Source organism: Caretta caretta, chromosome 4 (genome assembly GCF_965140235.1).
Source record: "Caretta caretta isolate rCarCar2 chromosome 4, rCarCar1.hap1, whole genome shotgun sequence".
Classification (NCBI taxonomy): Eukaryota; Metazoa; Chordata; order Testudines; family Cheloniidae; genus Caretta; species Caretta caretta.
The window spans coordinates 147,840,071-147,863,807 of NC_134209.1; the positions used below are offsets into that span (position 1 = coordinate 147,840,071).

General features: G+C 42.2%; 1 protein-coding gene across 1 annotated transcript in view; it reads left to right on the plus strand.

Annotated features, from left to right (window-relative positions):
• The window catches only part of ATRN (attractin), a 273,056-nt gene extending 255,149 nt beyond the window's left edge, over nt 1-17,907 (plus strand). Inside the window, exons 28-29 of the mRNA XM_048846395.2 lie at nt 11,424-11,538; nt 12,979-17,907. Of these exons, the coding sequence (XP_048702352.2) occupies nt 11,424-11,538; nt 12,979-13,103 (240 nt within the window). The 3' untranslated portion in view covers nt 13,104-17,907. The remainder of the gene's footprint in view (nt 1-11,423; nt 11,539-12,978) is intronic.
• Nucleotides 17,908-23,737: the final 5,830 nt, after the last annotated feature.

A 23,737-nucleotide genomic window follows, 5' to 3' on the forward strand; every position in this document is an offset into this window, starting at 1 on the left:
TTTGATTAGAACTACATTAAACAGGGCTGCCCCTCTGCTGTGAAGGGCTCCATAAATAGTAACACAGGACCTCATTCATTTCCTTCCTCACTTCTACGTGATACCTTCTGTCTGTCTGCCATCTTTTCTTTTCTGATTTGTCAGAACGGGCAAACTCTGACATTCTTACATGGCCCAGGAATTGAAGGTGCAGGCCAGCTTTTCAAGAGTAAGAGGATAGTTAAGAATCCCAGTCATTTATGTAGGTTGTTGAATTTGACAGTAGTACCAGAGACAGGGAATTGAGGCTAGTGTGTACACACTTTCTGAAGCATTCCAGTGCAGATTGGATGGTTTGGGGGAGAAATTAAAAAGGTGCAAAGCAAAAATTTAGGCTCTGAGTATTGCAGAAAATACTCCCAGAGAGGTGGTCTAGATTGTTGAATAATACTCCAGTGAAAATGGTGGAAACTACACCTAACAGGTATATTCAGTTTCGAATATGTCGTCTACATGTCCCTTTGGTCAATTTCAGTTTTTCTCCCAGCCCTTTTCCACTTGCACTGGAATTCCCCAAATAATTTGCAAAGGAGAAGCCGCCATCATAGTCCACGCTCCCATTGCTCTTTGGTTGGAAATATTCTTAACTGAAGGGAGTTGCAGGAATCTGAGTTGATGTGGAATGGGCTGATAAGCAACTGTGGAACTGCATTTTTTTGCCTTCTGTTTCCTATTGCCAGAGCAGGGAGGTTGAAAACAGAAATGTTGGGTACATTGTTGGATCTTAAGTGGTTATCCAGTCACTCTGCCATTCAGTGTGCCACCATTGTTGATCCTGTATTTGGCTACCCTCCCTTGTACACACTTGGCACCAGAACTACAGATTTCTTAGTGCTAATCACAAACACATGGATTTTTTTCACGTGAATCAGAGATTTTTGGTTCATAACTACTTTATTTGGGGTACAAAAGAGAGTTGAAAAATGGGGCATTTTGTCTACAAGAGGCCTCTTTCCTTTTCCATCGTGCACGGCCAATTGGCAGCTTAGCGTCAGGCTAGTTCCATCCTAAGCTAATATTTTCCAGCTGGACATATTAGAACAGTGTTTTCAATTACTATTTTTCCTAGGGCACATCATAGTAATAGAAACTAATTTACCTCTAGGGAAACAATTTTATTAGTGTGCAGCTAAGCAACAGATAACTAGCTCCTTTGGGAGTTTTTCCATTCAAAAACCCAGTAGAGCACAAATCTTCTCTTAAATTTGGTTGACCATTACAAGATCTATTGGGCCTTGGCTGCAGCTGTTTGAACTCCCTGAAGCGCTGAACATTACAACTTTTATAAGAATATTTAAGATCCTTGGTCATATAGAACCTGTGCAAATGTTTTAAACTGAGTTACTGGGAGTCAGGCTATTGTTTAGATCTTGTTCTTTGAACTGCTCTAAGAAGATTCTTGCAGTCAGTTGGAAATAGTCTTAAAAATCAGCTTTTCAAACAGAAGTTAGAGAATTTCTTAGAGTGCTGGCATAGATGATCTTTAAGCATCTTAAAGTAGGGAGCCTCATGCAACTAGTACTTACATTCTCAGCAGAGGTAAATATATATACTGTGAAAGTCATCCTAAGCAGCCACCACAGGGATGAACAAACAGATACCTAGTAAAGTTTCAGAGTAGCAGCCGTGTTAGTCTGTATTCGCAAAAAGAAAAGGAGGACTTGTGGCACCTTAGAGACTAACAAATTTATTTGAGCATAAGCTTTCGTGAGCTACAGCTCACTTCATCGGATGTAGCTCACAAAAGCTTATGCTCAAATAAATTTGTTGGTCTCTAAGGTGCCACAAGTATACCTAGTAAAGTTTGTCTTTCATAACAGGTCAAACAAAATTGTGCTGGAAACTTTGAGGGAAACTGTAAAGCAGTTTCATAAGACAGTATTGTCAACTGGAGATGGCCATTCGTGCAGATCTCACTGTATTGTGTTCTGTTTTCCACACTTAGAATCCAGCACTGATAGATGGTTATCCCTTCATCTGTGAACTGGAGGCTGTTCATGTCTACAAGTAGTCTAAATGGCTAAATGATGGTGGCTTTTGTCAAGAAAATAGTCTGCAGCTCGTTTGGAGTGTTAATGTCGTTGAGGTGTGGATGTGCATTTAATTCCACAACATTAGTTGTCATAGGGCCAAAGTTAGTCTCACTGCAAATTCTTAATTGCCCCTTTTTCAAACATCAAGACATCAAGCTTGATTTCTGCTTTAGAAAGAGCCGAAATGTGGCACAAGTGTAGCCTGTGTCAGTCTAGTAATCAATTCATACTGCCCAGGGTAGAAATGCTGTCAACGGGATCAAAAACTGCCTGAAGGTCCCAGCTATTAAAGGTAGAGATAAACAGTAGTATGTTCAGATGGGTGTGGAGTGTCACTGGGATCTGTGCTCTTTCCACTCTTAACATCTTTATTAGTTATCTAGAAGGTGGTAAACAGCATGCTCAGGACATTCACAGTAACTTGAGAGGAGTTGTGAATATCAGCAAGGCCAGGAAGTAGCTAGAACGATTAGACATTTGAACCAAAAAAAGTGAGGTTCAGACTTGGAGAACTGCAAGCTATTGCATTGGGGGGCAAATAATTTGAAATAAAAAATTGAACATAGACATCACTTCTACAGCCTTGCTGTAACTGCACCCGGAATCTTGTATTCAGTTCTGAGTACTACTGTATTATAATAGGGTTCAAAAAAGAACTAGATAAGTTCATGGAGGACAGGTCCATCAATGGCTATTAGCCAGGATGGGCAGAGATGGTGTCCCTAGCCTCTGTTTGCCAGAAGCTGGGAATGGGCGACAGGGAATGGATCACTTGATGACAACCTGTTCTGTCTGTTCCCTCTGGGGCACCTGGCATTGGCCACTCTCAGAATATGGACCTTTGGTCTGACCCAGTATGGCCGATCTTATGTTCTTATAAAAAAAACTGATTCAATGGGATGAGCTCAGAGGAGAGCAACCAAACTTCTCAGAGAGCTTGGCCTGACTTCTAAAAGGATTAAAAGCCAAGTATGTACTGTATAGTTTGACTAAGCAATGTTTGAGAGGGGCACAACTGTCTGTATATATTTAAAGGGGCAGTGAGGAGAGGGATGAAAGGGATATCCCAGAGAGGAATGGGATGAAACTGAGAGGAAAATATAAACTGAACATCAGGAAAAAAAATGTTCTTAGTGAGAGCTGTAGCACTGCAGAATAGTCACTTCAGGGAAGTAATGGGGCTTCCATCACTTGGGACATCTTGTAATGATCCAGTCTAGTTTTTATAGGTACTATAAAGAAGAATCCTGTCTTAAAGCTTACCTAGAGGGAGGTTATCCCATAACTTCCTAGCATAGTGGTTCTTGAACGTTGGTTTTAAGCAGCTGTGGTGCTGTCCACTTTCAAAGACAGGGTACTGGACTCATTGAACCGTTGGTTTTCATCTAGCATGTCAGTGCCTATGTTCCTGTGACTTAGATGATTCATTCATAGGTTTCAAAGCCACAGGGTGGGGACTGTTATGATCTAGTCTGACCTCCCACATATCACAGGCCATTGCATTTCATTCAGAAGGCATGCTATAACAGGGTTTTAGTTCTAATTTATTACTTGTTCCATTCTTCTGAGAGAGCATCATTTGCCATTTAAAAGATTAATTGCTGATTCGTTAATACTAAAGCACTCAGATTGCACGTAAGTGTGTAACTACGTGGTTTGCTTCTGAAAATATGCACCAACAGTGGAACAGCCAATGTGGTCCACGTAGGTGAACAGATGTCAGGATAGCTACTGTTCTGTTGCAGTATAGAGGAAGATGAGAACAAAGAGAGATTTATCCATTTGGGCCTTTTAAATTATATTTGTTGTTGACTCTGCCTATGTTCTCCTGCTTTCTACTTTATAGAGAAGTGTGTGCTATCCGTAATATGTAGTTGCTAGTTTTAAGAACCTAGAGATCGTGTGGACAAGTGAGGTGTGTAAAACTGATGAACTCTCCTAGAATTTAATATACTCTAATAATGTTCTGTACTGTGAAAACAACAAAAGATGCTAAACCCTTCGCTTAATGAATTATTTCCAGCTAATGTAGGTGTGGGTTTCATTTGACATAATTTGCTGCTTTGAGAAAGCTTTTCCATTGGTATGCAGTGAACATTTGGTAGTGACGCTCTGTGATCTGCTGTTTGTCCTGACCGTGTGACTGCAAAGGTTCATTCCCCTACCCCCTGAGTATACGTTTTGGTAGGTAAATGGAATGATGGCAAGATTTAACTGTGTCCACATTTTGTAAACGTATAAGATAAGTATTTATAAATAAAATTGAAAAGCTGATATTTTAAGTACAACTGACCAGTAATGCGGTTGGAAATGCTTTTACCCTGATTTTAGCTGACGAGGAGGAAGTGGCTCAAGAGAAAGCAAACTCTGAAGCTTTGAGTAAAAGGGTCTTTTTAAACTCTTCTTTCCCTTTGGCAGAAATGAGTACATTTTCTGATTGAAACACTAATAACACCAACAGCTTCTGAAAACTGTTGGAGAGGACCTATTTGCATTCCTTTGTGCACAGCAGTTGTTTTAAGTGTCTTGTGTCTGAGATCATCCGACTGCTGTTTCATCCTTTTTATGTGCACCTTTTATTATAAAAAGCAACCTAGTATTGAAATTAATAGCATAACTACCCTCTGGTACATGTGAAATCAAGGTGAACTTTTCAACATTTGCCATATGCATATTGGCCATATTGTATGCTGTGGCTTTATCTTACACTACCCGTAGGGCAGCAGTGGAGAATTTCAAGATCAATGCGATTGTTACCTTATTTGTGAGAATGTTATGGGGCCAGAAGGTTTTGTAATTTAACATTGCCTGGGAACACTGCAAGTTCTCCTGACACTAATCTTTCCCTTCATGTAGACCTTGCATTGAATGCTTGCTGGATTGACGCTACTTGCATTAAAAGTGGGGTGGTTATTTATTAAATGTAGCTGGGTATAACTCCCCATTGATCTTTCTGCTGTTCATTTGTGGCCATTTGCATTTCTGATACAAGATACTGATGAATCAGTGTCTCATGCCCATATGTTGACTCTGCTAGGGCTAGCCCAGAAGGCTTGAGCACCTTTTTAAAAAATTATATTCTTAAACTCCAGACATAGAAACCCAATATTGAAATGGGCTGAACAATTCAAGAAAAAAGATTGATTTACTGTGGGCCAGCTTCTAGTTAAATATCAGGGCCAAGGTTTCAAAGATGAATATGAATTTTTAATCTAGAATTGTGCACTTCAAATAATTACAAGAAGTTAATTCGTCTCCGCATGAGAAAGCACAGGAAATACTCTGGGGATGTGATTTTTTTAGAACTTCATTTATACCCTCTTTTTATGGAAAATCGCTCATGTTTTATTTTATGAATGCTTGGTCAGTTGTCAATCATACCATTCAAAAAAACTTGGGAAACTTAGCCTGACACTATTCTGCACAGTGAAGTCATCTGAAGCATAGCTGAAACTCTGTTTAACTATTTCAATAATAATGCCTTAGGTTCTGCTTCCATTTAAGCAACTCTGTGAGGCACATATCCCTACTGGAAATTGAAAGCATGTAATGGTTTGGGACTATTTACTAAGCCATACAAAAACGTTGTTAAAAATACATTTTGTCCTACTGTGTTTGAAAAGCAATTGGCTTGGCCTGTCAGTGTTGCATGGTAACTGGATTATATGCTCCAGTATACTTAAAATGTGTTTTAGAAAAATAAAATTGCTGTTCAATGTTTTAAATTATATAGAATATTTATTATTCTGTAGTCATTAGTTTTCATAAGTGTTATTAACTGTTAGACTGTGTTGTATGTTAATTGTATAAATAGAAATAATGGGATGAAATAAAAAGAGATTTTAGGCTAAACGTTACATAATGATGCCTGATTGTGAGATGTAGTAGGCTCTGAAATTGGCTCTCAAGGGAACTGGTGGTAGACACTTCACCTGAGTCATTTAAAACTAGTCTAGAGAAAGTACTACAAAATGTATTGTTAGTGTGGGAACAGTATTGCCATGGGAGGTGGATTAATTAGATGACCTAACTGAGACTTTGACCATTTTTAACTTGTATAATTCTGTGAACACTCTACATATTACGCACACTTCAACACTCAAACAAAAAAATTACTTGGCTTGTGTCCACAGCATTTCTGGTCAATATAGCAGCTTTATTGAAGAAATGCTAAAATAGATTTTTTTTTAACATCCTCAATCATTAACAAGATACCATTAATTTTAAAATTACATTATAAAAAGGGCACTTTTTCTAATATTAACCAGTGCGAAACCCATGGCCGTTCTGGCCGATAAAAATCAGTGGAGCCTCATAATTTCCTGACACTGAAGGTCAGCCCTCAGAAATGTGTCTGTTATGGGATCTAGGAATGACAATCATGTGACATGACTTGGTTATAAAATTCGAGTTACCTTGGCTCCTAGCATTTTGTTGTTCAGCAAAAAAACAGCACTTCCTTTAATAGTAGCTTTAATGGCAGAGGTGAGCTAGTGCAGGCATTTAGCAGCAGAAGGGTTCAATGTACCACCTGTGCAAAGTCGTCATTCTGGCCACATTTACATTTTTCCTTAAGGGGCGGGAGGAGGGGGAGAAGCATTGATGAAAAGTGCCAAATTGACAGTCTTGGAGACTGAAGTCCCTGCTGCTCACAGACCAGATATGGCATTGACAGCAGCCCTGCAAGCTTCTCCTACGCTGACCTCTCAGATGTAACCTGAAGGAAATAAGTCTCTGCCATTCACTCCTTGGTGCCTTTGAAACTGCCAACAAGGGTGCCAGTTGTGGCTTATGTGATGTGTGGACTCAGAGCACCAACTCGTTTCTGATGGGCCATCAGATGGCAGTGACAGGAACATGCATTTGAACCAGTGCCCTAAAGGTGAAATCTTTTGTGTCCCATTAACCACAATCCCTGGCCATCTGTTCCAACTGAGAGACCTTTTGTGATTTTAAAATGTGGACATCCAAGTGTTTGGACACCAAGGGCAGCACTGGTGATGTGCCAAGAGTCTGAGGGCTGCACCTAATTTGCATAGATTTGCATAATGTGCACTTTTATCATATCATTAGGTTTTCAATAAAAAGGAGTTGCTTCTATATTTCAGTGATAAGCTTAGCAAAATACTCAATGTCAGAGTCCCCATAGTGATTTTTTTTATGGTGAACCTACTACTGAGAGGTGTTGCAAAGTTTGGAGAGCCATATTTTAAGAGGAAAATAGCAGCCATCTATCAGACAAAAACACTAATTTGTTATCACAAAAAGGGAAAACGGCAAGTCTTCCTCAGTATCCACACTGTGTCTGCCTCCCTCTGATCTTGAAAGAGGGCCTGGATCTCCAGTGTGAGAATTCAGTGGCCTACCATTCACAGCCCTAATCTCATACATAGGGCTCCTGTCTCCAAGGGAAGTACGGGAGTTTGCATTTGGAGCTTTGGTCATTGGGGAGATGGCTGAAGGTAGCTGTAATTCCTGTTATGGGAAAGAAGGGGAAAATTAGGAAGCTGAGCAAGTTAATGCTTTGGTTACTGGATGGGAGGGGGAAAAGCATGGACTGTTTTTGGACTATGTCTGTCCGTGGCAGAGAAGTAATAACATGATGAAGTCTGAACAAGCTCTCCGCATTGGCAGCTGCTTATTGTTTGTTTGTACAGCAGCACCTAGAGAACACACTCATGATCAGGGCCCTATTGTGTTGAGTGCTGTACAAATATATGGTTCTAGATAGTTCCTGACCCAGTTGGAAACCCTGTCATGTGCTACCAATGAGAGAAGCTTCTTTGGTGTGACCCGTATGAATATGGGACTAGTGCATCAAACTCCCTTACGATGTGGGACAGGCCAATATGTAACATGATAATGTCTAGGCCCATGGTGATGCCAGCTCCAGCTTTGCAGGCAGTTGTGAGATCACAATCAAGATAGCCAGTAAACTGCTGTTTGACTTATTCACTAGTTTGTCTACATCTGTGTAGAACACATTCCCCAGACTCCAGTGATCAGCTGCCAGATGTAATAGAGGGCATAGTATGTCCTTCTCTACAGGCTGACCCATTGCCTACATCAAACTCAACGTTGCCATCGCCTGATGCAGGAGTCATATCCCCACCCTGGTTTTTGCTTTTTGCCCTCAGTAACACAAGCTGAAGATTAGGTGTATTGTGAGTCACAGTTCCAAAAGCAGGTGACTGAGTTGGTGCTGTCAAAAATGAATTCACAAGACTTGATTGTGTTTTATATGCAGTGTGTGTTATTACTAATGACAGCCTGTCTTAGCAAAACCGTGCACAGCGGTAGGCAGTACATAGCATTTATTCTGGAGTTATCCAAAGCAACATGATTGTGTGTTTATTGTACCCCTTTCTTCCAGTGTACCCTAAAACAATAAATTTGGCGACCTCATTGTACAAATTGTATATTCCCAAATCTCTTAAGTCACCACAGAAGTGCAACCACCTCTGTGGTGAAAAGTTGACAGCTGTTTAACAGCACACAGCTTTTCGGATCAGTTTCGTGCAGGAAGAGACAAATACCAGGAGTAAATAAACCTGAAGTAGACATGAAGGGAAACAGAATGTACATACTTTAATTTAGAAATTAACCAGAGCATGAGGGTTAACCTCCCTCTTGTGAAAGTGGCATTGAATTTTGAGTGACTACAGCAGCTCAGGATGGGTTCTGTATCTCACCCAAAAAGATATCACCTCCAGCAGCACAGCGCATCCTCGTTATTACAAAGGCGTTGGCTCAGTACTGGCAGAAGGAAGATGGCTATCTGCTGAATCACTTACACGAGACTGCAGGTTATCTATAATGCTTCCATTTGAAAAGGGTAGCATCTAGCATTTATGTTTGGGGAAGGAATGGAGTAGCAAAGGTATTTTATAATCCAAGAGTGGGGCAAAGAGAATAAATTAAAATTAGATCATAAAACAAATGAGTTCTGTATGTTGCTCCAACATTTCATTCACCCCACGGCGTTGTTCCATGCCATTGTATTCTCCTGGGGCGTTGCTATTTATTGTCGCGAGCACTTGGAGTAAGATTGAGCGCCGGGCTGATGCTGCAGCACTAAATTACCCCACACACATTTAGTAGCATTTTTGGGTAATGGAAGGAATACAACATTTGCTTGGATTTTTTTCTTTTTCAGAGATTGCCAAGAAACTTTTAAATGCCCAGCATTACCTCTCTGTTCAGTAGGGTAGAAGGCTGGATGTACTGTATTGCTTCAGTTTCCAAGAAGCTTTCCCTATGCTCTCTCCATTACCCCTAGTAACTGAGTTGCCAGTCGGATAATATAGCGCGCACACACACACGTATATGCTCGGTTGCTTTGTAGATCAATAATTGTTTGGAGTTTGATCCTTTTTTTTTCTTTTGGGTATGGGAGTTTTGTTTGTTTACGACTGCAGATTTTTACAGACTCCCTCTTATGTTGTTATAGGCTGTAAAATACTAATTTATCTTGCAAAAAGACTAATAAATCATCGTAATCATTAGGGTTAATATGAAATATGAAAATAGTTTAAAGTTTCATTTTGTTTGCTGTTGTATCCTTTTTTTATTAGGCACCAGTAATTTAATTGCGTTGTTTGATTCCTGTTCCTTTTCTAGAGTCTTGGATTATACTGAGTTTCCGTTGAGCCTTTAAATACAGTATTACAATTTTATGCCTAATGAAATAGAATCATAGAACTGGAGGCAACCTCGAGAGGTCATCTAGTCCCATCCCCTGCACTCAAGGCAGGACTAAGTATTATCTAGACCATCCCTGACAAGTGTTTGTCCAACCTGCTCTTAAAAATCCCCAATGATGGAGATTCCACAACCTCCCCTGGAAATTTATTCCAGTGCTTAACCACCCTGACAGTCAGGAAGTTTTTCCTAATGTCCAACCTAAACTGCCCTTGCTGCAATTTAAGCCCATTGCTTCTTGTCCTATCCTCAGAGGTTAAGAACAACAATTTTTCTCTCTCCTCCTTGTAACAACCTTTTATCTACTTGAAAACTGTTATCATGTCCCCTCTCAGTCTTCTCTTCTCCAAACTAAACAAACCCAGTTTTTCTAATCATTCGTCATAGGTCATGTTTTCTAGACCTTTAATCATTTTTGTTGCTCTTCTCTGGACTTTCTCCAATTTGTCCACATCTTTCCTGAAATGTGGCGCCCAGAACTGGATACAGTCCTCTACCTGAGGCCTAATCAGCACGGAATAGAACGGAAGAATTACTTCTCATGTCTTGCTTACAACACTCCTGCTAATACATCCCAGAATGATGGATTTTTTATTTTTTTTTTGCAACAGTGTTAGACTGTTGACTCATATTTTGGTTGTGATCCACTATGACCCCCAGATCCCTTTTCTCAGTACTCCTTCCTAGGCAGTCATTTCCCATTTTGTATGTGTGCAACTGATTGTTCCTTCCGATAAGCAATAAGTATTTCATTAGTATCAAAGAATCCACTAGGTGCTGTATGTTCATAATCAACAGGAAACTAGAAGCCACAGAGCATAACGTATAGAAAGTCCACCTCAGCTTGCTTGCTGATATGAGGCAAGAGCTCGCCCTCAGTACTTGAGTTCTGAAGTTTATATAATACTTACACATTCTTTACTTACCGTAGAGTTGTTCCATAGTAAAATTAAGCATGTGCATAAGTGTTTGCAGGATCAGGGCCTATTTGCTGGGTCAGGTAATAACCTATGTTAATATCGATGTCATGCAGTTACTTTTAAAAGGCAGATAAGCATGTCACTTTTTTATTACCTTGTCTTTTTAGTAACAAAGCCCCCTGAAATTAGCTGCTGATCTTTTCAAATTAAATGTTCAATGTTAATAGGAATACACTGGGGGAGATTTCTTAATGGCAGAAAGATCAAACACCCAGTTCCCACTCACCTTCGGTGAGCGCTGGGTGACGAACTACCCTTTGTGTCTTTGGCAATCTTCCCCTTTGCACTTATCATCCTGGTCTCTCATAGTTGTATATTACACAAACAAACATGCACGTGCACACACACACACACAGTAAATAGGCCTTGGAACCCCCTGCAAGGAGAGTAAATAGTGTAATACTTCATACAGAGAAGCTTTGTGCAAGACTTGATTTTTAACCACTAGACTTCATTAAGGAAATGTGTTGTGTTTTATGGCGATTAGGGTTATGATTGTCATAATATTGATTTCAGTCTTGACAACAATGTTCTGGGCACTAGTCAACCATAGATAAAGTCATAGTCCGTGCCCTGAAGCTTTAATGTACAATCTAACAGACAAAGGGTGCGGGAACAGGGAGGTAATAAACAAACAATGTTCTTTCTTGTTTTTTCTTTTTTGCTACAGACTGTTCCCAAACCCATCGCGCTGGAGCCGTGTTTTGGAAACAGAGCAGCTGTCCTCTCAGTATTTGTGAGGTTGCCTCGAGGAATGGGAGGTATCCCACCACCAGGGCAGTCAGGTGAATGATTGATATTGTGCTTTGACATGTTTCTAATATGTCTAGGTATTTATACTGTGCCCATCACCATGATCTCTGAATCTTACAGATTAATTCAGGAATACCTAAAATTCCCTAGTCAGTGGGAATTTATTTTACAGGGTAGGTAATCTAATTTACTAAGGGTTAGATTCTTCCGTTTGACTCCAGTTGGGTTGAACCTCACTCCTCCAGTCAGCTCTTTGAAATGGGTGGGCTCACTTGCAGAGTAAAGAACTACTCAGTTTTGTTAGGGCGGCATAATTAAGCCCTAAACAAACGGCATGCAGGGTTCGCCAGACAATTTCTGCTAACCGTGAAAATGCTACAGTTGTTATAACTGCGGTTTGATCCCTTTCTTGTCACTGAGCTTGTGCAAGGTAATCACTGGTGAAAATTTAGAGCCATATACTGTGGTGTCTGTCTTTGTTTTCCCCTCAGGGTGTTTTAGAAGAAGTAGGGATACATTTCATCTGAACACCAGTCACTGGGAAAAATACAGGGGCCACAAGTGGCTGGAAGTTTCCAATAGTTACTTTTAAAAGGGCCTTATTTGCCTCCCCGACTCCCCCCACAGAGAAAGGTTCACCTGTCTGACTTTCAAAGGCCAGGCCCTGCTGCTTTCTCTCTTCTGATGGGAGCATGGGGCAGTAGGATGCTGTTCTTCCCACTCCTGTCCTAACACTTTATATGAGGGGAATCAGGTTAGATGCAATTGTTCTCTCTCTCCCACACACAGTCCCCCCAAAACTACAAGCTTTTCCCAGCCCCTCAGCTAATGGTTCCTTTGTGAGGAGCTGAGATATAGATAGCCTCTGGAACAGCTTCTGTTGCCTGCAGCTGGAGGACGGTCAGGACAAGATCTTTGTCTTTAGCAATCAGCAAAGCTAGTAAGTGTGGTGAGGGGGAGGAAGGGACTAGAAGAGGGCATAAATTGCTTTTGAGTTCTAGTTTTGCACAATGGGGGGTAATTAGGGATTTGAATTAAATAGAGGCCAGAGCCAGATCCAGGTAAACGCTTTGGTTTTCTCTCATCTGTGGTTATTTTGGGAGGGTGACTATTTTTCAGACCAGGAAGGTGTGGTTGCAGGGTGCTTGTAAAGCATAATGCACCAGCCATCCCCAAGTGCTTTGAGGAAACTGCTGTTCTTCTGTGGCATGATTACTTGCTTCCAATAAAAGCAGCTTAAATGAATATCCCGGTTTTTATGTTCAGAAGATTATCTTTGGCGGGTGACAGGAAGCAGTTGCTTTGATGGAAATGTACTTTATTGAATAGCTTGCTTCTGAGTACCCCGTCAAGTTTAATCTGCAAATCAAAATGCTGCTTTAAAAATAAATAAATCACTTTTTGGATAAGATTTTTTGCAACTGCAGTCCTTAGACTTTCACTTCTATAACCACCTTGATTTACTACTTCAGGTCTTGCGGTGGCCAGTGCTTTGGTGGACGTTTCACAACAAATGCCAATTGCCTACAAAGAGAAATCAGGAGCAGTACGAAATCGGAAACAACAGCCCCCAGCACAGCCAGGAACCTGTATTTGATGCATGGACATCATAGACTGTCTCTCTAGGGTTTTAAACACCAGTAACACATCGGAGGAGGAGGAGAAAGATTTTACAGTTGTGACACACAAGAGACTAAAAATATATGGGAAACACAACTTCCTTGAATCCAGCCTTTTTTCTCATATACTCGATAGTTGGCTTTGTTTGACAATTGCTCCACTTAAGTTTTACTGACATATGCCACAGGATGGTTCGACTTCTTCTCCCCCGGTTAAAAAAATATATATATTATTTCAGGTCCAGTAACCTCTAATCACCACCACTGAAGGTCAAAGTGAATAAACCAGTAGTACAAACATAAATGACACTCAGGTTTATGCATGGAAAGTGCATTATAGTACATGTATTTATCAAACTGTGCCAAAAGGGGGGGGGGGAAGATGCAGCATTTCCAGGTACGTCTCAGCCCTCAACACTAATATTAAACTTCAGCGTTGTTGTCATTTCATATGTAATAATTTCAAAGATTTTGTTTATTCCCACATTATTTAATTAGTGCTTTTTTGTCATTTATGGTCCAGCTTAATATATAGCATCAAGATAGGAAAGAATGAAGCCAAGACTGAATATTGTACATTGCTTACGCTGAGTCCAATATTTACAAAGTTGAATGTCATTTTCTAAAGCATTCGTGGTTCTGTCATCTTAACCCAGTTGAAATACATGCACACAAGTGCCTAGACTTAAGCAGATCTAGGAAGTGAGGGAATTAGTGCATGCAGGTTTTTACATAATTGTGTTCCTATATTTCTGTAAAAATTAATTAGTCACCCAGGGCAATCTCTGCCATTTGTAATGCATCATTTGTAGTCAGAGAAGATGAGGGCATTTTCCCACCCAAGAAACTACTTAATCTGGTAGCAGTATCTTGCGGGGGAAAGTGGAATTGAGTTCCTGTATCTTATGTGAACGCTGCTTTCACCAGCTGGCATAAATGGAAGTTGTGTGTACCTGTGGCCTGCTACCTAATTATTACTTGGTGTTACCTTTTGAGTCCTTTTCTGCCCCTTTGACCTTCCCTGTTCTTGTGGACAAGGACTGCACCCTATCAGTGGTCAGAAGCGTTGCTGTTCAGCACTTCCTCTTAAGGAACTGGAGCGGCTCCTTGAGGCCCCGTTGGTCTGAAGATTTTAATTTTAAAAAACGTAGTAGCTCTGTTTGGCCTCGTGTTTGAATGTTCAATCTTGAATTTCCCCCAGTGACTGTACGGTGTGGGGTAACTGCCTTAGATACGTGAGGGAGACTTACTGCTGATAGGATGCACTCAGTAGTTGTAGAAGAGGGCTCGGTGTCGCAAGGGATTTATTATACTTTCTAACTCTTTTTGCAGTTGAGCCTCAAAATGATGCTGATGAGGTTTATTAGACTCAAAATTCGGCCTACCTTGTCATCATTAGAATCTGACATAAGAGGAGGTTTAGAAATATATTTAGAAAATATATTTCTAAACCTGCAAGTTAAATGTCCTCAGGAGGGGTTGATAAGGAGAAACTTTGTGGAGTGAAAGTTTTTAGTCAACTTTAATGTTAGCTAGGTGCACAGATTGCCTCAGAGTCACCTCCCAAAAGAACTTGCAACTTCCCTTGTTTATAGGGCTGCCCCGGGCTAGACCACACCAGAGAAATAACGCAAGATAAAATTTTCCCCCTGTATATTTAATTACCTCACAAATGCAGATCTAGTATTCATAGACCCTTACCCAATTACCCATCACACTGGGAAAACGAACACTGGCTACAATTCAGGAAAGCTTTTAACCTTATGCTTAAGTCCATACTTATTCAGGACAGCACTTAAGCAGGTGCCTAAAGTTATGCCTATGCTTAGGTAAAGCAATGCTTTGCTAAATGGGGGCCATTAAGTGAAATTATTTTTACTTTAGAAAAAACAAAAAACACATTTCTGCTCCCTTTTAGAGAATTGTCGTATGCTCAGATTGTTGTGTCTCAATTGCTTACAGCAGAAGTGTGGCCAGAATACTCTCAAGAAAGGAGTTAAGGGGCAGATGTTAAAAATAAGGAAGACAAGTGAAATTGATCAATATTAAGTTTAATTGAGCCCAAAACTGTAAATAGAGGAATAAGACTTTATTAATATAAATGAAACAAAAAGATCCTTTAGGCTTTAGCCTTGCTCTGTATCTTAGCTCCATATGGACAAGGGAAAAGAGAACTCTCATACGTATCTCTGCTGCAAGGAGTTTCATCCCAGTTCAAAATAAATTATCGGGGGAAGGAGTGAAGAGAGGAGAGCGGAGGGGCTGGGGAGAAGAAAACAAACTGCAGGTGTTTCATCAGTGTACCAACATCAAAAGTGGATGATTGGGGGTCATAAAGGGGATTCTTTACAAAACAACAACCACCTGTAATTTCATAGGAGAATCTGTAAATAAGTGAAAAATAACACACTGATTTTGCACTTGTAAATAAACTATACAGTAGTGCAGAATGTGGACAGAGTTAGCGTGTATATAAAACAGAAATATCTAATGTATTTTTGATGCATTTTAAATGATGTATGAGTTTTGTCTTAACTTCTTCATATGATGATTAAGTAACTTTCCAGAGCTTTAAAAAGTCATCAGATTAATGCCTGATATCTGGCAGTAGAAAGCAAGGAGGCATAACCTGGCATTTTTATGTATTTAAATACATTCACTTGAACAATAAAAGCAAAGTAGTTTAAAATACAGCTCTTCCATGAGAAAAAAGAACAATTAGAAACAGGTGATATTTATACTTAAAGCAGCCACTATTATGAGATTATTAAGTTGATGGTGTGCTGCCCAAGTCTCTATCATTAAGATTGTGCTAGTGAGTCCATTCCAAATCACTGTTTTCTGGGGTTTTATAACCGTGGGTGAAATTTGGTATACAAGGTCTCACATTGTTCACTGGGAACATTTTTATTCTTTGCAAAGGTTTTTTTTTAGGTGTTATTTTAACTGGAAATGTTGCAACCTCCTGAATGTAGAAAATTCAATTAGTGCCACTGGATACAAAAATACATTAATTGAAACCAATTTTTGTTCACAAACCTGCTTCAGTTTTTTCACCAGAATTTCATTTGGATTTTTTTTTAGCATGCATGATCGGGTGCAGCAGACCCTATAGTCATGTTGGTCAGTAATTTGTATTTAGAGGAAGATTTATGGGTACACCCACCATCAAGTCTCTTTTAAAGCTATCGGCTTAAAAACATACTGTACCAAAAATGCCAATGTACAGATGTGTATGGTGCCTGTGAATTCCCAATATGTAATGTACCAAAATATGGTGATATTGTATCATGAAAGAATGACAGGCCATAAAAGGCGTCTTGTGCCAGATATATAGTTCCTTAAAGGTAGGATGCATACTAAATATTGTTCTTATATGTCATACTCTGTCTGGCAAAACTGTACCAACATATCTATTTACTGGGTTTAGAGTGTTTTCTCAAATGGCTGTTCATCTCGCCAGTCCTAAATTTAGCTTAAATGACCCTTCAGTGAAATCCATGCCCCCCTTCCCCAAGGGACTGAAATAAAACATTAAGGTTTTCACACAAACCAGTGAAGCCAAAGACTGCTGATTCTCAGTCCTGAAGTGACATGAATGTTAGAGATTTTTTTTTTCTTTTTCATAAAAGCCTAAATTCAGGACTGAGTGTCAAATGGAACTTTGAACCTGCTGGCTTTGGGCTTGCCACAATTCTTTAAATATCGGCTCTGTAAATACATGTGCTCCACCACTGACCTTAAAATAAAAACTGACTGTACATGTCAGGAGCGACTTTTAAACTAAGCCATCTACGTTTCCATAGTAATCTCTGTGGGGTTTTTTAATCTTCAATCTTCATTTCCGAGTGCAACAGTTTGTTTTACAGTGGATTCCTAAAGTAAGCTGGAACATCAGGTTCTGTGAAGAAACATGCATGTTTCATATACAAAGGTGCATCTCCGTCTCCATTTTTGAATATATATGCACTAGCTTTTGGGGTGGAGTGGAGGCAAGAGAAGGATAAGAGATGCTTTTACTTTTCTGACATGCTGTAGATAATTTTAGTCATAACCTTGCTTTCTGTTTTAGTTGCTTGAAATAAGTAAGTTCATCACGTGCCAGTAATGCCTACAATAACACACATGCTGTTTATTCTGCTTCTGGATCAGGATGATGGTAGCCCAATTTACTGTCTTTCTAAAACAATAAACTACCTTTGTGTGTCTTCCAGGTACTAAAGACATTTCCCCCTGTGTTATCCACCCACTCCAAAATGCTCACCAGGAAAAAAAACAAAACCCACACAAATCTATTTGTGGAAGAGTGTAAAATAAATAAGTCCATTTTTTAAAAAAATAAAAAATAAAAATAAAAATAGATTTTATATTATTCTGAAATTTGTGCACACTAAATGTTCTTTACACTAAGATCCTTGAACTAATTCGGTCTTAATTTTTTTTGTTCTGTAGTTATTTACAGTCCTTATCTGTGTTCCGACTCGAGCTTAGTTTGTTAATATGTATAATTTAGTGTTTATTGCATTCATATGTAAATACCTAGTAAGTATTGTAAACTATTTCATTGCTGGGGATTGTGGGTGTTATACATACACACATTTAGGACTGCAGTTTTTTGGTATAATTTTTTGTATTGTAAAATAACAGCTAATTTAAGCAGGAACAAGAGAATTATGGGAAGTCAGTGCATTTTAAACACATATGTGAAGTACATGTAAATAAATAAAAAGTAAATAATGCAAAACATTCTTCTGAAATAAAAAGTAGGAAATCTGGTTAAAATGTCTTTTTATTTTGCGTCGTGCTTTTTTTCTCCCCTTCAAGCAGACATTGGGGTATTTTTTTCAGCTTAGTTTGTAAAGAGATCCTAAACCCATAGCCAGAGGAGGGTTGAGTTCTATGACATACATCCGGGTTGGATGGTTCTCCTTCCCCCTCCTAACTCAGAGCACTTTTCTTGCTCCGCCTTTTCATTGTGTCTTGAGAATTTCAACAGCAATTCCCTATTAGCTGCTCTGCCTGTTGTTCTTTAGATCCTGTTGCCTTAGACAACCATACTTTTTGTGGGCTACAGTGACCCACCAAGTTGGCACGAAGAAAAACCATAGGAGTGGTAGGACAGAGAAGGATACCTCTCTAGGGTTTTCCTAGCAGGGATTTCAAAGCACCAGCCTCGCTCTGATGCGTTAGGTGAGGACCGCAGAGCATTGAGGCCAGGTGGATTTGCAGGAAAGGACAACACCCTTCCATATAGATGACCTCCTTGCCACTCTGCTGTGGATCCCTCATCCGCCTGGGAGTCCAGATCCTACTGGCGTCAGGCTTCTCTGCATTCCCCTGAGACAGTTTAGCATCTTCCAGGCTAGGACACAGATGGAGGTATTACTGTGAGCTCTTGCCTGGATTTCCAGCCTGGGGAATGTCGGCATGGAATAATGTATGCCCCAATCCACCCAAAACTGTCTCCAAAGGGTAAGGAGTGTTATGCTTTTGTCACAGAAATTCTGAGATTCATGTGCGAAGGGCTCCTACCAATATACAGGTCAACTGGAAATGATCTGGGTTTGAGATTCATTTCCTTCCTCAAACTCACTAATCTGGAACATTATTCCTTAGCTTGCCCACAACCTTCACTGTGGTTCTAAATGTTACCTACAGTTACATGGATGGCCTTTGCTTTTTCATTATAAGAACCAGTTGGTAAACTAGAAAGCACTGGGAGTGACAGAGGTGGCAGGAATGCATATCACTGAGTTAGTTACAAGTAACTTGTTGCTTCTGGAGTGAAGGGATGAAGTATCGGTGACGGATTCGGTCACAGAGACCCCCTTGGGACTGCCATCTGATGTGCTGAGCCTACTCTGGCAGCCTATGAACGTGCTGGTGTTATTCATGCCAATGCAGCCTCCAGTTATATCACCAGCAGTCCAGTTCTCCACACAAAGACTAGGGGCCTGGTTCTGATCTCCCAACACTGTAACTCCAGTGACTTCAGTGACTAGTGTGAGTGAGATCAGCATCGAAACCAAGGCAAGGGATTATTGGGGCTATAAGAGGAAGGGCTGAGTCATGGCAGTTGATCATGGGGTGGCGTTGTGAGGAAACTGAAATCAAACCCGTAGACTGACTTTGATAAACAAGCTTCTGCTTCCATGCTATCAGCCACCATAGGTGCTGGAACTAGGGGGGCTGCAGCACCCCTTGGCTTGAAGTGGTTTCCATCATATGCAGGGTTTACAGACCGGTTCAATGGCTCTCAGCACCCCCACTCTACAAATTGTTCCAGCAACCTGGTCAGCAACCCACTGACAATTCAGTCAGGACTGGATTCCACCCGTCATTCGAGATGTGATGGGAGCTGTCAGCAGTCCGGCCAGCAACGTTTCCATTGGCACACTGGCCCAGATCTCTGCTCTTAGCAGAAATCTCTCATGTTAACGAGCTGTAATTCCTCCTTATAAAGAAGGGCTTTGAGCATTTGTCCTGTCCGAGCTACCCCTCCTGCACGGGCCATTAGCTCACAGCAGCTGTCTCTGCGCTCCGAGAGGAAAGATGATGGTTTAATAACCAAACTGAAACAGCTCCACCCATGTTCATGCTTTAGCACTGTTTGCACTGCAGGAGCTGACGGGAAGTTTCTGATTCCCTGTCAATCCTCTTCTTACAGGATCTGGGTGTCAGCTGTCAAATTTTTGTTGTGCTGTGACTGCAGCCAGGGGCCGTCAGTATCGTCCCCATGACATCTTTCTCATCCCCTAGCAAAGTCATTGGGCCACTGCTGTTCCCTTGCATTGGTGGCAGTGTGGTGTAGTAGCTAAGGACCCGGCTTTTGGGGAACTGGGGTTCTAATCCTGGCTCTGCTACTAAATTGCTATGTGACCTGGGGCAAGTCACTTCACCCCTCGGCCCTTCTACTTCCTTTCTCCCACCTTTTATTGGTGGTCTTTATTTTGATTGCAAACCCCTTGGGGCAGGCATTAGATCCACAGATTCCTGGGCCAGAAGGGGACATTGTGATCCTCTCTTCTGACCTCCTGTCTAAAACAGGCCAGAGACCTGCCCCATACTAATTCCTAGAGCAGAGCTTTTAGGAAAACATCCAGGCTTGATGTAAAAATGGCCACTGATGGAGAATCCACTACGACCCTTGGTAAAGTGTTTCAACGATTAATTCCTCTCGCTGTTAAAAAGTTATGTCTTAGCTGCAGGCTGAATTTGTCTGGCTTCACATTCCAGCCATTGGCTCGTGTTCTGCCTTCTCAGCCAGACCGACGAGCCCATTGGTAAAAAGGGACTGATTCAGAGGCCGTGGCAGCCATCAGCTGTACGTTCCCATTCAAATCAAGCAGACATGACCAAAAGTCTGGCAGCCTGGAGCCTCCAGCACTTCTATCCATGGCTCAGAGACCCCTGAGATACTAAGATGGGGACAAATGCACTGGATAAGTAGCTGCAAGTGCAACAAGAATTGGGATTTTGTCATTTACTCCCAACACACCTTCTATTTCCAGCTGTGCCTTATTAGTAAAAAACAGACGCCTCCCTGTACCCACGAGGCAGGTTTGCTCAAAAGTTTCCCACGGTTGCTACCATCAGTTCATGGCTACAGGAGTATGCGCCAGCAGAAGCCGGAGTATGGATTCATTCAGAGATTCGAAGGGACAGTTGTGATACGTTAGTCTGATGTCCTGTATAACACAAGCCATAGGACTTCCCTGAATTATTTGCTGCTTCAAGTCAAATGGCTGTGGATGAACTAGAGCGGATTCTTCAGGAACAAACCCATCTGGATTTAGAGGGTTCTGGTTTAAAGGTTTTTCCGGTGGTTCATTAGCCACAGTGCTAAAAATGTAAGCCGCATTGCTAGTTTGAATTTGTCTGGCTTCAACTTTCAGCCAGCTCCAAGCAAGACTCATCCCCAGCTAATCAAACAGTAGCACCCAGATGCTTGCTGTTAGATTTGTTATCCCTGCCTTACAGATGGGGAAACCGAGGCACAGGGTGCATAAAATCACTTGCCTAACATCACGCAGCTAGTCTGTGGCAGTGTCTTCCCCCTTAGACCATCCTAGCCATCCATGCAGCACTAGGAAGGCAGGGCCTGAGGGTGCTTGCTACCTGTCGAGGAGCTCTATTTCATTGCATCTTCCTTTATCTTATAGCACTGTGTGCTTGAATCAGACAAGACGACGCTAAACATGGCTGCTGAGCATGAGTCCTTAATTCAGCACGGTCTCCCGCCCCGCCTCCCCCTAAGACCCTGTTCACCAGCAGGAGCTAAGCAACAACAACAAAATGCCATTGAGCTTTACGCATGCCTGTGGGGCCAAACATCTGTCCTGTCCCGCTGAAACTGTCTGTGCCGATAAAAGTAAAATCAGCTTTGATTGTGCACTTCGCTCGCTCACCCCTTTCAGCACTGACAGCTGCAAGTGTTTTTAGGTTGCAATATATAACAAACCCGCCTCTCCCCTCCCCCCCCCCTTTTATTCTGTTAGGGACCCACCGCTGTGCCCAGTGATGGAAGTTGCAGACTGCTGCAGCAAGCTGGGTGTCGCACTCTTCCACCCAGCTACTGAAAATGATTTTTCCCGTGAGCTCTCCTGTCCCAAAACACTGCTGGGCCCGCTCCTCGCTAGGTATCATGGGCCTCCCTGCCCATGGGCCTGGTATTTAAGGAGATGGGCTGCCACTGGTACCTTGTCAGCGGGCATGATGTAAACACCACGTTTCCAGCCTTCGCTGTGGTCAATTCCGATGTAGTGGACAAGTGGCTCACGAAACGATTTAGCTCAGTGGCTCTCAAACGCTGGGGCGGGAGCGGCTAGCGACCCTGTTTAATGAGGTCGCCAGGGCTGGTGTTAGATTTGCTGAGGCCTGGGGCTGAAGCCAAACGTCCAAGCACGGCCACCCAGGCCAAAGCCAAAGCCTGATGGCTTCAGCCCTGGGAGGCGGGGCTCAGATTACAGCTTCCGCCCACCTAGGTTTAAAGCCCTCAGGCTTCTGCTTTGCCCCCCCTGCCCGGGGCAGAGGAGCTCTGCCTTTGGTCCCCCTTCCCGGGGGTCACAGCATAATTTTTGTTGTCAGAAGGAGGGTCACGGTGCAATGACGTTTGAGAATCCCCTGCATGACACCGTGCCTGCCTGGCGCCTGCTTGACATCACTCAGGGGGTCTTTGCGGGTGTAGGGGCTATGCACAGGGGGTAGATGGGGGGACCTGTGACACACTGCTAAAAGAAATTGGCCCCGGGCTGAGGAAGAGTGGCAACTCATTTGTTCATACAAGTGGCCAAGTTAGCACCCAGCCAGGCCCTTGCTTATCAATCACTAGGTAAAAGGCCACATTGCCTGGCAAGTTGCACATCATTATTCAAAGGCAGGGGATCCAGTTTTAAAAAAAACCCAGCTCAGGTCCCCGTCTCCCCCCTGTTCCCCCAATCATCTGCTTCCCTTCCTGTTGATTGATAGTTAATGAGGATTAACATCTTTCCATCGCTTACACCGGCGCTGGTCTCCAGACTAAACTTCCAGACCCTGCCTTCAAACCTTGAACGGGAGTAGGCTTTTCGTTCCAATTTCGCCTTGATGGACATAGAGTCTAAAGAAACCAATAGGGAAATTCCTGCAGATGCTTGGAGTGTCTGCTCAGGAGCTGTGTTCCTAAAGCCCTTTTTCTTTTCCTGAACCAGAAATCCCTTTGGTGCTCCCCTGCATTCTACTAAAATCATTGCTGACACATGCGATGGTTAACGTGTCCAGCCGTGCTTCCTCGGCTGAGCAGCTGGTGACATTTCCACCCGCTCAGGGACCTCAGAATGTCTAGGGCCCTCTCACAGGAAGCCACAAACGCTACCCTGCAGAAAGTAGGTTGCCTACAGGGGGTGCTGTTCTTGAGGTGGTAGATTACTGCTGTAGTTGACGAATCAGCCTGACCACTTCTGGTTATTAACGCTCCTAAAGCAAGCTGGGTGCGAGGGCCTTGGGTGGGTTAATCTTGGCTACAGTCCAGGGTTCGGAATTGCATCCTACTGCCCAAATTTTCCCCTGTACTTTCAATCTGTTAACCCAGCGGTTCTCAACCGGGGGTCTGTGGCCCCACTGGGGTGGGCAGAGGCTGTGAGCCATTTCAGGGGGTTCTTGAGCCCAAAGACCCTCTGCCCCATGGGGCTAAAGTGAAGCACCCTGCGGGGCAGAAGCCCTGAGCCCTGGCACCCCACAGCCCCACCCCAACCCACGGGAGTAAAGCCTCGAGTCCCTCCCCACCACACACACACTGGGTCCTGGGATTTTTATAGCATGTTAGTGGGGGGGGGGGGGGGGGGCTAAGAAAGCAAAATGTTGAGAACCCCTTCATTAAGCTGTTGTTCCCTGTCCTAAATGGTGCAGGACCCCTGTGTGCTTTTAACCCTCTGCGCTGGGCTGATCCAAAGGTGACGCTGGTTTGGGGGGTACAATGATTTGCCTGAGTCTCTATTAACAGTCCAAGGATGCACAAATGTTTTCAGTTAATACCGTCATAGAGTTTAAGGCTAGAAGGGACTGTGACATGAGGTAGCTGACCCCCTGTCTAACGTAAACCCTCCTAGTCAGGCTCACCCAGCTCGGACCTCGG